This window comes from Tachysurus fulvidraco, chromosome 26 (assembly GCF_022655615.1).
Source record: "Tachysurus fulvidraco isolate hzauxx_2018 chromosome 26, HZAU_PFXX_2.0, whole genome shotgun sequence".
NCBI classification, from domain to species: domain Eukaryota; kingdom Metazoa; phylum Chordata; class Actinopteri; order Siluriformes; family Bagridae; genus Tachysurus; species Tachysurus fulvidraco.
Genome location: NC_062543.1, coordinates 9,538,534 through 9,557,387, shown reverse-complemented (window position 1 = coordinate 9,557,387; position 18,854 = coordinate 9,538,534). Strand labels below are relative to the sequence as shown.

The 18,854-nt window shown below is 36.6% G+C and overlaps 1 protein-coding gene across 3 annotated transcripts in view; it reads left to right on the top strand.

Annotated features, from left to right (window-relative positions):
• Window positions 1-18,854, top strand: part of mvb12ba (multivesicular body subunit 12Ba) — a 42,452-nt gene that overhangs the window by 10,495 nt on the left and 13,103 nt on the right. For 2 of the 3 annotated variants that reach the window (XM_027168029.2, XM_047809237.1), the window contains exons 2-5: window positions 5,348-5,467; window positions 14,952-15,059; window positions 17,018-17,114; window positions 17,562-17,691. In XM_027168029.2, coding sequence (XP_027023830.1) covers window positions 5,354-5,467; window positions 14,952-15,059; window positions 17,018-17,114; window positions 17,562-17,691 — 449 coding nt within the window. In that variant the 5' untranslated portion in view covers window positions 5,348-5,353. The remainder of the gene's footprint in view (window positions 1-5,347; window positions 5,468-14,951; window positions 15,060-17,017; window positions 17,115-17,561; window positions 17,692-18,854) is intronic. The other variant, XM_047809238.1, reaches the window with a different exon arrangement.

The following is an 18,854-nucleotide window of genomic DNA, read 5'->3' as shown; positions in this document are numbered from 1 at the left end:
AAATTGTATGAAAATACCAGTCCATTTCACCTGACAAATCTCTCCAGAACCACTAAAGACAATCGCTTCAACAGCAACTTAGTGTTTTCACTCACCAACAGGTGACAACAAAGGATAATTGTATGAAAATAAGAGCCAGTTTCAACAGTCAGACAGTTTTAGGATATAATAGCAAACGTACAGTGATTTCAGCCAATAAGTTTTAAAAGTGTAAAATTAGAGATTAAGCTTTAACCTTTAACAAAAAATACTGGACTGATGTTGAGGATATCAAAACTTGCCGCTGAGCGTTCAACTCACGTTTCTTTCGAAAAACTCCTCCGTTTTGTCTTTGAGAGTTGGGTGTTTGGTGGTTAAGTGCCGCAGACGTTTTGACGGCTTCATTGCAGTTTTTCACCACACACACAACGGATTTGGCGCCACAGAATCGCCTGTTGTCGGAAATCCATACCTAATGTATGAGGTATCGTATTTACGATTGAAGCTTGACTTTTTTTTCTCTCGCTATTTTCGAGTTGGTCATCTACTTTTCTTTTACCAGAACTGCCCGCAATGAAATTAGCCATTGAAGTTTGCTGAGGCCCGCTCATCTCTCCACATACATTCGGTCACTTCAGGTGCACTGCGCTTTTTTTGCAGGCCGTTCAGATACGACACGTTGCTAAGCAATCGCAAGGCACTCAAAAAAATCACATTTTAATTTATTTATTGTTTATGTTTTGGATTAAATAACATGACATGTCATAGCACTTAAAAAAGACAATTATACTTATTATAAAAAAATAAATCTTGGAATATTTCAAGGCCCGGTGCTTACTTGTCCACGGGAATCGCTGTTGTAAAGCACTGTAGTTGTGAGTATTTTGTTCCTGATGCTTTCAATTTTATCAGTGAAGAATCTCATGAAGTTCTCACTACTGAACTCTGATGGAATAGTGTGTTCGGATCAATGTTTTTATTTTTTATCTAGTCACTGTGCTACATAAATACCTGGGATTGTTCTGGTTATTTTCTATGAGTATTCTCAGGTGCTCCGCCCTAGCTGCTTATAGAGCCTGTCTATAGCCGGACATACTGTCCTTATACGCTATTCTAAAAACCTCTAATTTAGTTTTTCTCCACTTTCAGTTAATGTGGAGAATGTTTGTATGTATAACTTCAAATTAAGTTACTATATATGTACACTTCAGGCATAACATTATGAACACTGGCAGGTGAAGTGAATAATACCTTTATTACAGCACCTATTTGTGAGTGGGATATATTAGGCAGCAAGTGAACAATTTGTCCTCATAAAAATGAGGATGGACAAGCATCAGGGTTTGAGAAAGTTTGACAAGAGCCAAATTGTGATGGCTAGATGACTGGGTTAGTGCAGTTGCGGTTCGCATCTATCAAAAGTAATCCAAGTAAGCAACCGTCTTCAGCAGCCAAGGCTCATGGATGCACATGGGGTGCTAAGACTGGCCCAAGTGGACCGATCCAACGCACAAGCTACTGAAGCTCAAATTGCTGAAGACGGTAATGCTGATTCTAGGAAAGGTGTCAGAATAATGTATACACTACATTGCTGTTTGTATGCTGTAGTATTGTATAAGGATATAGTCGCCTGTCCATCACCGAAAGCTCCAACAATGGTCAAGGGGGCATCAGAACTAGACCATGGAACAATGTAAGAAGGTGGCCTGGTATGATGAATCACATCTTTTTTTAGATCACGACGATGGTTGGGTGTGTATGCATTTCTCACCTGGGGAACACATGGCACCAGGATGCCCTATGGGAAGAATGCAAGCATTGTTGCAGGCCACATACACCCTTTCATGGAAATTCCCTGATGGCTTTGGCCTCTTTCAGCAGAATAATGCACACTACCACAAAACAAAAATAGTATAGGTATGGTTTAAGGAGTTTACACCATGGAATATTTCAAGAAATCAGTGCTTGTATCCAATTATTGCTTATGACGGGTGGTCCTTTTTACTGTTAGATGCAGACCATTTTATTTTCCAAGGGAATTCACCAGTTTTCATTGTTGGAGTGTGCATTCTCCCCTAGCGCTAATGCTAAAGAATTATGCTAATGCTATGACAGCAGTAACAATCAGAAATGTTTTCAGAACAAGCGGGAGCCCAATGTCTCCTTAGCTTTCCCTATCTCTGTCCTGATATGTGATAGAAAGACGGAGGCCCTCTCCAGTCGCCCGACAATTCTATCCAATCTACTGCCTATTAGATGTCATTCTGAGATGGATACAGGGCCAAAACCAGTTACTGTTAAATTAGCACTTGTGAACAGCCGTTCATTAAAGAACAAATCATTTTTAGTTAATGATCTTATCACCACAAACAAACTGGACTTCATGTTTCTAAATGAAACCTGGTTAGATGACAGCTGCAGCGCTACAGTCCACAATGAATCAGCCCCACCCAACTTTACTTTTATAAGTGTCTGTAGAGCTGTTATAAGAGGTGGAGGAATAGCTGCTTTATTCAAAGATGCCTTTCAATGCAAGCAAGTGTTACTTGGTGATTACCAGTCTTTTGGATATTTGTGTATTGCTCTAAAAGGTACACCAAGCAAATATTTATAGGCCTCCTTGATGGTATAGCTCCAGTAAAGGTCAGGATGATCACTGGCAGACGTAAAGGACATTGGAGAAACACAACAGCTGTACAGAGCATGAAAAGAACATGCAGAAAAGCTGAACGTATGTGGCAGAAATCAAAACTTGAAGTACATTATAGCATTTATAAGGACAGTCTTCGTACTTTCAATGTAGAACTAGGCACAGCTAGACAGATCTTCTTCTCAAACATTATAAACAACAACATAAACAACACTCGCACTCTTCTTGCTACTGTAGAGAGAGAACAATCCTCCCAAATCAAGTTCCTAGTGAAATGCTCTCTGACAACAAATGCAATCAGTAATATCAGAATGTCAATCAATACGGCCTCATATTGTAATGTGGTCGGCCAGTCATCATTACAACAACCTCAAAAATTTGTCATTTTCTCAGAATTTGACATAATTGATATAAAAACCTTGAAAGAAACAGTACAACATCTTAAAGCATCAACTTGCAGCCTTGACAACCTCCCCACATCCTTTCTCAAAAAGGTAACTGTTCAGAAACTGACCTCTCTGCTCACAGGTACTTTTCCAGAGTCCCTAAAAATGGCGGCAGTTAAGCCTCTCTTAAAAAAGAGTAACCTAGACAAAACCATACTTAGCAACTCAGACCAATCTCAAATCTTCCTTATATAGGCAAGATCATTGAAAAGGTTATTTTCAATCAGCTGAACAAATTCTTAAACTCAAATGGCTATCAGGACAATTTTCAATCTGGCTTCTGCCAGCACAGAGACAGTGCTCATGAAGATAATAAATGATATTCGCTTAAACTCTGATTCAGGTAAAATATCAGTGCTGGTGCTACTAGATCTTAGTGCTGCCTTTGACACGGTAGATCACACCATAATCTTACATAGACTGGAAAACTGGGTAGGGATTTCTGGGATGGTCCTCAAATGGTTTAAATCATACCTAAAAGGGAGAGGTTACTATGTGAACATAGGTAACCATAAATCTGAGTGGACATCCATGACATGTGGAGTCCCACAGGGCTCAATTCTTGCACCGCTTCTCTTTAAGTTGTATATGCTCCCAATTGGTCAAATAATGAAAAAGATCCAAATTGCTTACCACAGCTATGCAGATGACAACTAGATATACTTAGCCCTGTCCCCTAATGACTACAGCCCCATTGACTCTCTGTGTAATTGCATTGATGAAATTAACAGTTGGATGCGTCAAAACTTCCTCCAGTTAAACTAAGACAAAACTGAAGTCATTGTATTCGGAAATAAAGATGAAACTCTCAAGGTTAACACACACCTTGAGTCTAGGGGTCTAAAGACACAAAATAAAGTCAGAAATCTTGGTGTAATTTTAGAGTCTGACCTTAATTTCAGTAGTCATGTGAAAGCAATAAGCAAATCAGCTTATTACCATCTCAGAAATATAGCCAGAATTAGATGTTTTTGTCTCAAGACAGGACTTAGAGAAACTTGTTCATGCTTTCATCACCAGCAGGGTGGATTATTGCAATGGATCTGCAGCTCATACAGAACGCTGCTGCCAGAATTATGACCAGAACCAAAAAATCTGAGCACATCACTCCAGTCCTAGGTCCTTACACTGGCTTCCAGTTACATTTAGAATAGATTCTAAAGTATTGTTACTCGTTTATAAATCACTTCATGGCCTAGGACTGAAATACATGACCGATATGCTAATTGAATATAAACCAAACAGATTACTCAGATCATTAGGATCAGGTCAGATAGAGATACCAAGGGTTCACTTAAAACAAGGTGTGTCAGCATTTAGTCATTATGCCACCTATAGCTGGAATCAGCTTCCAGAAGAGATCAGATGTGCTTCAACAGTAGACACTTTTAAATCAAGATTAAAAACACATCTGTTTAACTCTGCATTTACTGAATGAGTGCTGTGCTGCTTCATACTGATTGCACTTTTTATCCAAGTCACTTTTATTCCTGTTTTACTTTTTTTTTTAACATATTTTAAATTGTTCTTTGTTTTCATTATGATTTTTATGTAAAGCAATAAAAGCTTCTTCTTGACTTGACTAATCCTCTTTTCCATGACTACAGGATATAGTTCTTACAATGCTTGCATCAGTTAAGGTTAAATAGTTATTTAACCTATTTAAATAGTTATTTAAGTCACCAACTATATTTAAGTAAGCAAATAGGTACGATTCTACCACTGGATTATTACTACAGTGATTAATTTCTTTTAGCTGACTAATCCTCTTTTCCATGACTGCACGATATAGTTCTTACAATGCTTGCATCAGTTAAGGTTAAATAACTATTTAAATAATTTGCTTACTATCCTATTTGCTTACTTAAATATAGTTGGTGACTTTTTTCCCCTTCTATTTTATGTTTTTTTTGAAGCATACAAGCTAATAATGATAAAGACCATGTTTTCAGCGGATGCATCTCTGTCGATGCTGTTTGCATCAAATTCTGCTTGTTTTTAGAACAGAAAAATGTGTCTCCATTGTTTATACACAGGTCCTCGGGGAACAGACAGTTCTATGTGTAGAGTAGTAACTATATCTTTCTATACTACATTGTTCAGTGCAAATGGAGCATGTGGGTAGACAAAATGAAAAGTTCATTTTATATTAATCTTTTAAGTTCACAAAATTACCTGTTGCAAAACAACTGTTAAAACACAAACTAAAAAAACTTTTTTTGATGGTGGGGTCATACATTTAATGATTCATTTTGCCTTTTGATGTGCTTAGAGCCTCATGATGCCCGAGGTACGGGATTTGTCAGATGCCCTGCCAGAAATGCTTATGGATCCCATTACTGGTGTAGGTGTTGTTGCCTCAAGAAACCGAGCACCCACTGGCTATGATGTGGTAAGTGTCCCTGCATACATTGATTTCCAGACAGCGACGGTTTTCTAATACAGTATTTTCCGCACTAAAAGGTGCACCTAAAAGCCTTAAATTTTCTCAAAAATCGGCCGTGCGCCTTGTGTGCACCAAGTTCCAAACTGTGCGACTTTGGTAAGTGCTCCGCTTGATTGACTGTCGGACCATTTCCCGCTGACAAAGGGACATAATACTATGTATGTTACTATGTAACACTACGTATGCTGGCAGCGATAAACCAATCAGAGGACATTACGCAATACGTACAGTACGTACGCTTACCTCCACCACGCCTCCGGTAGGTATACTACCGGTATGTTGCAAAACAACATTTGTTTCTTCCTAACCATTATGCACTCCACACTCCAGTCCAGTAGGTGGCGGTAAATGCACCTTAAGTTGGTTTGTCATCCGGCAATAAAAATCAGATGCTTACGAGGCACAATTCAAGCTACATGCTATCAGTTACGCGGTTGTAAATGGGAATAGAGCTGTGAAAGTATTCAACATCAATAAATCTATAGTTCGGGAGTGGTGGAAGCAAGAAAATGTACTGCACCAAGTTAGGAAAACACAGTAGATAAGGACTTTGATGGATTTGTGGGAGAAGATTGATTAAAAATAATGTGTGTGTTGTTAAATAGTAGAATAAAGTTCAACTAAACTCACTGTTTTGCTTCTGATACCTTTTTTTGTAGACCGTATGTTTTATCATGCGCCTTATAATACGGTGCGCCTTATGTATGGGTTAAGTACAGAAATAGACCCCGTAATTGAGACTGCGCCTTATAATCCGGTGCGCCTTATGGTGCGGAAAATACTGTAATCCAGCAATATTGATTTCTTAGGGGGAAAAAAGTAATTGTAATAGATTTTATTGCGTGGTAGTAGTAGTAGATAGTAGTGGTTCCTGATGAGCAGATAGTAGTAGGTAGATAGTAGTGGTTCCTGATGAGCCATTAAGATAAAACACATAAAAAATTTACATATACTCACCATCCACTTTAAACCTTCTATCCATTAGTTATCTAATCCTTCTGTCCAGCTGCTATCTAATTATCTACTCATGTGCTTCAGATTACATTCATCTAATATCAGCATAGGGAAAGATATAAGAATAATAAGAATAATAAGAATAATAATTTATTTTGTATAGCACCTTTAAAAGTAGGATCTCAAAGCACTCGACATAAAAAAGATGAAATTAAAAGATACACATAACATTACAGCCACTAAATCTAACCATACCAAAAATAAAAAGCCAATAAATAACAAATTAATTTTTTAAAAAAGAGAGAATTTTAAAATCAATACGAAAACTAACAGGAAGCCAGTGCAATTTTTCCAGGATAGGTGTGATGTGCTCCCTTGCACTGGTCCTAGTCAGAATTCTAGCAGGTGAATTTTATACCAACTTCAACTTACTTAGCCAGCAAAGCATTACAGTAATCAATACGTCAACATGGGACGTAATTTGGCAATGTTTCTGAAAAAATTATGCTTTGACAGTGTTACGAACATGATGGTCAAATGTTAAATTGCCGTCAAATATCACCCCCAATTTTTTTTTTGTTTAGTTTGGAATTGTAGCCATCAACACGGTTATGGATTCTGCTTTACGCAACTGATGAAGTGAACCAATAAGCATCACTTCAGTCTTGTCACTGTTCAGACAAAGAAAATTTTCATTTCTTAATCGCAGTAAAACATTGAGTAAGAAAAGACACAGCGGTTGAATGTATATAGATCTGAGTGTCATCGGCAGAAAAGTGATAGTTAAGACCAAGTGATCTTAAAAGCTGGCCAAATGGAAAAATGTAAATACTATTATAATGGGCCCAAAACTGATCCCTGAGGAACACCAGATTGCACGACACCGACCTCAGACTTGCAGTCACCCATCACAACAAACTGCTTATGATCAGAGAGGTAGGACTTAAACCATTTTAATGCAGAATCAGAACTCCAAAGATAGTCTCTAAGCAGGTGATTAAAATTGAGTGATCTATAGTGTCAAAAGTGGCACTAAGATGAAGATGAATCAGAATAGATAGATGGCCAGAATCAGAAGCCATTAACAAGTCATTAGTGACCTTAACTAAAAACTGGTTCAGTGCTGTGGAGTTTACGGAATCCAGACTTAAGTGGCTCAAAATGATCATTAGTGGAAAGATGAGAAAGCAGTTGAGAAGCCACTGTTCTAAAATTTTGGCGAGGAATGGAAGATTAGAGTTGGGGATGAAAATTATTCGGATTATCAAAATTCATGTTGTTAGTTTGAGAGTCATGAACAGCAAAGTTAGAAAGAGAGATACCAGAAAATGCAGACATATTTAAGGAGGAGGTAGCAGAAGAATAAGTGGTAATAATGTGAATTTACACTCTAAATTCTAACCAGTTCAGTTTACCTAAAAAAAAAGTTTGAAAACAAATTGCCTCATTTTTGCAAAGTAAAAGCTAATACTTTGAGTAACTTAACTAAAAATATCATTAGTTTAATTTGTCAATTTCTGTTAACATGCTAATGAAAGTTTAGTATTGTTACTTAAGATTTTATAATAAGTTTACTGTAATAATTCCATGAAGTTGCTGAAAACTGTTCTCAACATGAGTTTAATCTTCATTTTAAGCTGTTGAGATTTAAAGAAATACGTGCTTTTATCTTTTATGTAACAAAATCTTTTATGTAACAAACATTAAATCTTTTATGTAACAAACATTATAAATATGCATAAAGAACATCACAGTAATAACATGACGCACGTACACATGTCCATGTAATTAAACAGTACAAATGTGAATTAAATTTACATTTTCAGACTAATGACTGATTAATGACTGATTGCTGTCAGCAGTAATCAATAACTGAACCTATCACTGTAAACTGTTGAACATATAAAACCACTGGCCACAAAATATGCCAGCTCCACATTTAACAAATTAGCATCCCATGCAGAAATAAGAGATCAACGATCTCTTTAAAAGCCAATTTTTAAGGGTTTGAATTTTGGCTTTAAGGTTCTTCCCTCCCAGAGACAGAAATACCCTCTGAATAAAATCAAACACACTTTTCATTGTCTTTGGGGAGTTCAAATTTAGATCATAGATCAAAGCAAAAAGAAGACAAACAACTTGTGGCAAATATGGGACATCATCTATGACAATCTTTCCCTCCAGAATGATTGCCCTTGAGGGGAGTTCTCACTGAGGGCATATGGATTTTTGGCAGACATTTCTACAGTTTAAACTGTAAGAAGGCCAACATCAATCTGACTGAAGTCTGCATTTACGTCTGTATCGTAATAAGAGGAAAAAATAAGGAAAGAGTTCTTTTCATCATTCAAACAGTACAATGCTCTAAAGAAACTCTTTAGCTAAATAAAATAATGGTCACAGATGTGTCCTTGTGCTTGATTATTGTTGATCACCAAGTTTCATATCATTATCACCAGAGAGAGATTTCAAGAATTAAAGAGAATGTTAATTTCAGAAAACAATGATTAAAACACAGCATAAGTTTGAATTATTTGGTGGGTTTTTTTTAACTGCATGACTTTTGCAGACTTGGAATATTATATACAAGTTCCAAAGACCAATTTATTGTACTTTTACATTCTTCTGAGTTTATCATGTTTTAGAAAATATTCAGACTAAAAACTATTCTAATGGGTCCTAACTCTTAATACTCTTAATATCCTGATGTATACCCTCATAGACTTGAAAAAACAATTAAAGAAAGCAGAAACATCGACATTACTTACAAAGCACATCTTATAAAACTCCTCTGGGTCATCCCCCAGAAGGACCCTCAGTATGCACAGAAGTTACATCAGATGACCATGAAAAAAACGAGACAGGGAGACATGTTATGGGACAAAGGTAAACAATCATTCAAATTATGACTCAAAGATGACATTCAACATCATAAAAGAATATACATCAGAATAAACCTGATGCTGTATTGAATCTAGTATTCTTCCCTGACTTCCTCCATATTTCTGAAAAATTTCAAAGAAATGTGCAGTGTGTGTGTCCAACGCTGTGTAGAACTCAGATCCCAGATTTCTGCCAGATATACAATTGAATTTTGTGAAGATCTAACCACTAACATAGTGGTTAACAACTTTCAAATAGACAATTCATAAAAAACACTCGTGAAAATATGTTTTAAAAAAAACTGGCTTTCTGTGAGAAGTAGGGGAGACCAGGGACAGTTGTAACACTTTTTGCAATTTTTAGCAATACATCAAAAACCATTTTTACTAGAATAACCAATTTGTTATATTATAAACTTCAATCTGTCAACTGCTGAAGCAATGTATGGTTTTATGAAATATGTACAGGTTGCAAGAATGATTTTAATACAGTCTCTCCACTGTTACAACCATCCCAGTGTACAGGGATGGTTGTAACGAAATGTCATCTCATGTGAGCTAGCTCGACTGCTAGTTTGACACTTGTTAGCCATTTATATTTTTAGCTTACAAAATAGTGATTTTAATAATACTTGTTTGAATTCATAGACATTTGATCCTATAACAGCATCCAAAAAAGTACATCAGAAAGAAAAGTAATTTTTTTACCTCAAAAACAATCTTTTGTAGATAACTCCGTCAGGAAGATTCAAATGTGGCTCCCTTTATGGCAAAAATGGAGGGAAACTAACTGAGCATGTATACAGTAAGTGTCATCGCTCTAGGGTATTTCTGATTGGAGGAATTCAAGGTGTTACAACCGTCCCCTGTTACAACTGTCCCTGGTCTCCCCTACTGGCCACTACTCCTAGATCTAACAGACTTGAGGTTCAGAGTGGATGGTTTCCTTTCTTAAGGCAAATGTATTAAGGTCAATTAATTCAGAAGGCAGCACAACTTGCAGTGAAGGCAAACTGCACACTTCATAAGCATGCAAGTGCTCAAGAATGGTTCAGGTCTTGGAAAAGGCATGGTTGAGATCCAGCTGCAACCGAGTCCTTCTAAGTATAGATGCTGGAGCGGAGATGTCCGGCAAAGTAGCAAAGCAAACATCGTTAGCAGGATAGGGAGTTGGCTGGGGAAGACACAAAAAATAAATGGTGCTAGGCATGGCTAGAAGAAATAGGCAGAGACAGTAAGCCTTTTGGTAGCTGGTGTAAGATATTAAGAGAAGCTTGTGCTTGCTTTTGCAACGATAAAAAAATGCTACTATGTCACAATTAGACCACGGGCATAGAGAAGATGTCCACACTCTCCAATGCACATCACAGACATTTCTCAGCACTTATGGTGGAACTGAAAGTTTCTTGACTGTCACCAGTATTCTACTGGGCAATTGTGCAATCATGAGGGGAAAGAAGGCTAGATTTGAGACCCAAGCTAAGAAGGAGACACTGTCCATAAAGTGTCCAATATGTCGTTTTACTCCATCACGTCAGACCTTTGGTCAAGTTGAAGCATATGCAGCCCTATTTGAGTTTGACGGCACATTTCGTTACATAATAGATGGCTGGATTCTGCAAAGATTTTGCCTCCTGAGAACTTATTTCCCCGGTGACCACAATTTATATCTCAGTAATCCATAAATGCTCAAGGTCTGAAAGATGCGCTGGCTTCATGGAAACTTGGGGAAGACAGGCATGTCTGCATAACAACAGACAGTGGCACCAACATGATTAAAGCTCTGAAACTAAACGAGTGGACAAACCTCCAGTGTTTTGGACACAACCTGCATAACGCCACCTGTGAATTTATAAATGACAATGCACAATTTTATTTTGTTTGAACAGTTATTTATAGATTACTGTAGCCATAATCAACATAATTAATTAATTTAAATATTTTTTATAATATTTTTATTTTAATAAAAATATATTTTATTAAAATATTTTTATTTTAATAAAAATATAACAATATATTTTTTTAATAATGTAATACTTCCCCTAGAGGTCCGGACAGCTATTTTCAAGTGGCGGTTGAAGACCTACTTACTCAGGAAACACTTCAACTAGCACTTCTTTCCTTATCTTTTGCATTTATTAAAAAAAAAAAAAAAAAACCTTTGACACTTTTTCATTGTAACTTTGAACAAATGTTTTAAACTCATGGTATCTTAAGTATGTAACCTAGTGAGCCAGCATTAATGTAGTCAATGTTAGAGATTTAAGCACTTATCTACGTCGCTCTGGATAAGGGCGTCTGCCAAATGCTGTAAATGTAAATATAATATTTATATAGTATATATCTTCTATAATTTGTTAATCAAATACATTCACATTAATTTCATACATGTAAACAAAATAGCACACACAATGTGTGAATATAGTCCATGTGAAGCACTGATTTTTTTTATTCTTTATTCATTCAAAAAATGGTGTGAAGGATCATGTTGAACGTGTTATTAGGATTTGCAAAATGGTTGTTTGTGCTTTTTCCTTTAGTTGGAAAAAAGAAGAGATTTGGCTAATGCACAGACTGAGCTCGGACAGCCCACTCATCAGCTTATCACAGAGACCCCAACATGGTGGGGTTTAAGGCAAAAAATGATACAACGTGTCTTGGAACAAGAGAAAGCCATTGCACAGTCCTGGGGTCAGATGGAAAAAAAGCAGACATCTTGTGCCCGCGTGGCAAGACATAGATATGTTGGAATCCATGAACAAAGCCATAAACCAGTGCAAGCTTTTACTGATGCACTGTCTGCAGAAGATTATGTGAGGGTTTTGTGCATCAAACTTGTGCTCCATGTGTTCAAAAGCAGTCTCTTCAACCAGAGGAGGAAGATACTGAGCTCACACACACAAAAAAAAAAACCATACTGACGTATCTTTATGTTTATGTTCTGTAAAGCTGCTTTGAGACGAAGCCCATTGTAAAAAGCGCTATACAAATAAACTTGAATTGAATTGAAGTATCTGTGACAAATACAGTTATCCTGTTACTGATGATCTTTTGGACATGGCCTCACTCATAGACCTTAAGTTCTGCACAGCGTATATTGAGATTGACAAGATTGAAAATATTAAGAAAAGAGCCATCACAGAGCTGGTGCCCACTGAAAAACGCACATCACCACCTGGATCATTTGTACTGCTGCACCAAGAAGAAGCTCAGCTTGAGCTGAAGAAGAATGCTAGGAAGCTTCTTCACAAAACAAAATTGAAACGGAGATGATGTCCTACTTGTTGTCCCCAGATACAGACAAGGACACTGATCCACTTGAGTGGTGGAAGCAACATGAGGCAAACTTTCAAAGGTTTAGTAAACTGGCCAAGAAGTACCTCTCTATTCCTGCTACAAGTGCCCCATCAGAGAGGGTCTTTAGCATAGGTGAGGGCATTGTAACATGCCGAAGGGCATGTCTCAAGTCTGAAGCAGTGGACAGGCTTTTGTTCCTTGCTAAAATCATGTAAAATGCTGTCTGGCACCTGTTTGATTTTACTTAGCATGAAGGCTGCATGTTGAACTGGTTGACTCCATGCCCCACAGATGTGAACCAGGAGACAACTATTTATTTTATAAAAAGTGATTTAAGTCTGCAGTTTGCATTTTACAAATCCCTCATGTTGTTATATTACTTTATTTTGCTAGAATAACCAGAACTTGTAAAGACTTGTTTTCACTTTATTAATCCACCAAAAAAGTTATGTTAACAAGACAAGTTGTTAGCGAAAGCAAGTTTGCACTTTTAGTCCAAATAAGCATTTCTATGTTTGCTTACATTGTTTTTATTCAAATAAAAAAAATCTATCCTATAGTCTCTGGTGTTTTTATTCATTTTATTTAAATAATTGTTTTAAAATCAAAAATCAAATTCTGTCTTAAAATCAGAGATTTGATTTATAGGACATATTGCCCAGCTATAGTCAGTATTGTTCAAACTCTGATGAAGAGGTGGAAAATAAGAGTTTCTGTTGATACTAAGCCAGTTCTGCCAGAAAACCTGTTCGGGACACAAACAAATTTGGTGTTTCATGGTGCTTCATGGGATAATCCAAGTTTTGGATTTTTTTTTTAACCCAACCATAATTTATGACTCAGAAGCAGGTGTGTGGTCAGCCCTGGTTTATGAATGGAGAGCAAAGCCCTGGTTTATGAATAGAGAGCAAAGCTGCAGAATGTGAGTGGGAATTAGATTAATGAATGTTCTGTGTTGCTGTGTTCCATGGTATGAATGAAAAGGAGAGCAACAAGGGATAGGGACAGAGAGAACCAGCATGGAGCCACCTGTGTGCATTCATGTGTTTATATTTCTAAAATAAAAACCCTGAAATTTAAAAGAAAAACTTTGGTGTTATTCCAATTCTGCCTCCAGCTTCTTTATTTCAGACCCGAATCTGTGTTGCACTCATTAATTCCTTTACTGTGTCCCATGACATTGAATATTGAGACATAAAATAGTGTTATGGTACGTGAATTTGTGTTATTTGCACTGGGAGTGTGCTCCCTCCTTTAATCCCATCCTTTGCACACAAATGGACAGGGAATTTTAACCTACATCATGAAGATCTTCAGGACCACAGAAAATCTCTTCTGACTGTAGTTGTGTGTCATGACAAGATTGTGTGACAGAGTAGGTGCAGCAAAATGAAATATGCAATTAAAAAGCAGGTGAATAAATGTTAGTCCTTTCCTTTACATTTTACCACTGACTGCATACATTTTCCATGTGCTTGTTCACCTGTTTTTAGAGATAGAGATATTGGAATCACCGTGTGGGACTTTAAATGCTGTCTTCTGTGCTGTTTTTGCACACATTTTGCCCTTTGCACATGCTGTCTCACATTTCAGCTGTTTGCTGTTTTGCACAATACTTTCCATTATCTCAGGGACCTGCTGCTATAACACTGTGTTCATTCTAATATTACTGCACACACAATATTGCTTGAACTTACAGTATTTACACTGGTCAGAACGGTTTCTGCTTATTATCCTTTATGTATTGTCTTTTTTTGTATTGTCTTGTAATTTTTTTGTTTGCATAGTCTTTTGTCCTGCACTGTCTTGTCTGTCTTTTTGTGTTGTCCTGCACTGTTTGCACCAGGTTGCACTTTGTGGTTAAGACTTTTTAACTAAGTCCTAAGTCTTTGCTTTTATGTAGCACCATGGTCCTTGAGAAACGTTGTCTCATTTCACTGTGTACTGCAACAGCTATATATGGTTGAAATGACAATAAAAGCTACTTGGCTTGACTTGGTGTTATATAATATCTTTAATGATCGACATTGCTTAGTGTGTGACCTGGAGCCATGTGGTCTCAAACCAGACTCTATCGTTATTTATTTATTTATTTATTTGCTGTTTACTTTTAATTATATGTTTATCATCACTTTTTTAAAACCATTTTACTTTTTGTCTGTAATATTGAAAAAGTGAAAATCTTTGTTGATCACTTTGTTCCAATTACCAAAATTGATTTAAAAAATAAATAAATGCAGGGAAGTCTTACAAAAGGGCACACTGGTCTCTTTCATTCATTCTTTTTCTTCTCAAAGGTTGCACAAACCACAGATGGAATGGATGCTGACTTATGGAAGGATGGACTGTTTAAATCAAAGGTGACACGCTACCTTTGCTTCACTAGGGTCTTCTCCAAGGAAAATGTAAGTAATGTGCTTTTTCTGTTTAATTTATAATCCTTTATAATTTGATATGTGTTGCAATTTGATTTGACTTTTAGGTTTGAATTGCAATTGAAAATAAACATTAAAAATGTACATGCAGTTTCAGTTTTAGAGGCAAAGCACCTTCTGTCCACAGCCTGTAGGGACAGAGAACAGAAACCACTGAAGACAACAACTATAACTTGAGCTATAACTATAACTTCAGCTAATTGTCCTCTATGCAGTCCCCTCCTTATTGATTTATTTATTTGAAATACACAGACAACATTTGAGTGTATGTTCAAATGGTGAATGGGGCGATAGATGAGAATTGTAGTTTTAATAATGGTAGTTGGAGTTGCCAGAAGGTTTTTTATTCTTTAAGTCTTTTGTAAAGCATTTCTTTGTTGATCTCATGCATTTTAAGTTTCAGAGTATGTGCCCTTTAATTGGTTTATGTAGCACCTCTTTGAATTGTGAAAACACTGCAGATTTAAGGACAGTGAAGTCCCTCTAACACATCAACTGGTCGTCCATCTTTTGTAAGAATCCAACTTCTGTGAACTTCTGTGACAAAGGAGGTGATTACATCTCCATCTGGAAGCCCCACCTATACTGCTGCTGGAGCTCTTAATAGTTCCTTAGCACCTCAGAGGGCCCCTTTAGCATCTAATGTAACAAAGATGCTGGTGGGCCTTCTTCAGCAGGGTGTTAATGTAGGTAACTCAGTGATTAAGATGTTGGACTACTGATTGAGTGTATACATGAGATAAATACAGTGACAAGAAAAAGCATGTGAACCTTTTTAGAATTTCATGGTTTTCTAAATAAATTTGTCATAAAAATTGATCTGATCTTTATTTAAGTCAAGGGTATTGACAAACATAATGTGTTTGTAAAAATAATTACACAAAAAACATCGAAAAAAAAAATTGAACACACTCATTCAACATTCAAAATGGCAGTGGAAAAAGTAAGTGAACCCTTAGAATTAATAACTGGTTGACCGTGTTTTGACTGTGTTTTTTCTTAGTTTAATCTTAGTTTCATCAGTCCACAAAACATTTTGCCAGTACCGCTGTGGAGTGTCAATGTGTTCTTTTGCAAACTTCAGGTGTGCTGCAATGTTCTTTTTAGTAAGCAGTGGCTTTGTGGTGTCCTGCCGTTAATACCCTGCTTGTTCAGTGTTTTCCTTATTGTAGACTCTTGAGCAGAGATGTTAGCAAGTTCCAATGATGCCTTCAAATCTTTGGCTGTCATTTGGGGTTATTTCTTTACAACATTGATGAGTCTTGATTGTGCTCTTGGTGTCATGACTGGGCACCCACCTCTAACAACAGTCCCAAAGCGTCTCCATTTGTAGATTAGTGAATTTTAAAGTCTTTGAAATAACTTTGTAACCCTTTTCAGCTTTATGTAAAGCAACAATTCTTGATTATATAAATAAACATGAGAATGTGTAGTAAGATTTGATGTATTCATAATACAATATTTCATGCAGTAAATTGTGCAAAATCTGAAGCTGTCTAAATACTTTCTGAACCTACTGTACAATAGATACAAATATGCATGTTTGTGTGATTTTAAACTATTTGAATGTTTGTAGAGACATTCTAGGATAGTTTAAATGTAGGCTATTATAGGTTGGTGAGTAATCATCATTGGAGCATTACATTGATTTGTAATTTATATAACAATGGAGAAGATTATTAAAATAAGCACCACATTTAACCAAGACATGACAAAGCATATTTTTGTAGCTTTGATGTAGCAGTCGATGAACACATGCCCTGCATGTATCTGTACTCTCTATATTACCCAACAACTTTTGAGTCACTATAGAACACGTTCCTTGAAAAAAAAGGTTTTCATTTCTAATTTATCTGGCTGGAGTGTCAATAAGCCCTATTCTCATGATTTGTGCATGATCTGTGCATGTTGTATGCATCTTTGCACAGAGTCATTTAGGAAATGTGCTGGTGGACATGAAGCTAATTGACATTAAAGATACACTGCCTGTTGGCTTTATCCCGATTCAAGAGACCGTGGACACACGTAAGCACTCCTCTTCTTTTGTTCTTGCTTACATGCAGGCAATATATTTTTTGTAACAAAGATAACAATTGATTTGCATACATTTAGCAGTATTATTTTTAACTGCATAATTTAATATAAACTATAAACTCAAAATGCAGACTTGTAGCTTTAATTTCAAGGGGATATATATCCAAGTAGGATGAATGGTGATTTACAGGAATTGTAGCACTTTTTTCATAAAGTATTATTTTTATTATACAAACTACCACTGAAAGAGAGAATTTCTTCAGTTAACAAATACATGTTGTAACTTGTAAAGCCCATGTTTGCAGATTTGCACCATTTTTTCAAAATCTACCCAATGCAAAATAAATGAAGTGTTAAGGAATCAGTTCATTAGTCTTAACCTATGCTTTTAATCGTAATGTTACTTCTGTTCCTATCTTTGTTTCTTATTTTCTTCAGAGGAGCCAGCTTTCAGGAAACGAAGGTTGTGTATTAAGTTTATCCCCAGAGACTCCACTGAGGCTGCAATTTGTGACATTCGCATCCTGGGACGATCCAAACAGGCACCACCACAGTATACATTCATAGGGTTAGTGTTCATAAAGACCTGCAGTCTGATGGATAATTCCCAACCGAACACATATTTTATGGCCATTGTTATGCTTTATTTACTTATCTATGTACTCTTTTTAACATAATGTCATGCTTTACAAAATTGAAAATGTAACTCAAATTTTAATGTCAGGAGACCCACAACAATCAGTCACATAATGTTTACTATACATTAGTGTATACACTAAGAAGTCTAAACACTTCTGTTAAAATGTTTTGTAATGAGGAATATAAATCTAAGATAAATAATGGATGTTTTTCCGTTTTTCCGATTTTAAGTGAAATATGGAAAAAGTATTTACAGTATTGTTCAAAATAATAGCAGTACAATGTGACTAACCAGAATAATTCAGGTTTTTAGTATATTTTTTATTGCTACATGGCAAACAAGTTACCAGAAGGTGCAGTAGATTGTCAGAAAACAAATAAGACCCAGCATTCATGATATGCACGGTCGTAAGGCTGTGCAATTGGGCAATTAGTAGAATAGAAGTCTAAGTAGATGTAGAGAAAACTCAAGTGGTTTCAGACAATCCAGTTGTCCCTCCAGTGCTTCTTAGGGTTAAAGGATAGTATTACAAGTTCATTATGGGTTTCCCCAACCTGGCCACACCCCAAACCCTCTAAACAAAATAGCTGTTAAATAGGAATGGTCATTTGATGGTCAGTCCAGTTTTGAAGCACCAAAGGCCACATTAAGTCCCACATTAAGACCCACTAATAAGTTCACATCCCAAACTCTTTCTGCCATTTCAGGTCCACTTTAATGCCAGTGAACTGGTACTAGGGGCCATCTTAACCCCACAATCTGAGGAGGGAGAGAAGGTCATTGTGTATTCATCAAGGCCTTTAAAATGGGCTGAGCATAATTACTCTACCTCAGAGCAGGAATGCTGCTGCAACGGTTCACCTTCAAGGAAGGGTTGTCTCAACTCTGGCCCAGATGTCAAGGGCCTTCAAACCTCCCTCCCTAGATGTCGTTCCTTGCTTAAATATCATTTACCACCATAAGATTGACCTTCCACAGACCTTGGCTGAAATTGCTTAAGCTGAGGACAGACACAACACAGTGAAACTGGGAAAATAGAAGAAGAATAGAAGCCTATATATAGGTTTGTATGTGTGTACAGTGGCTTGCAA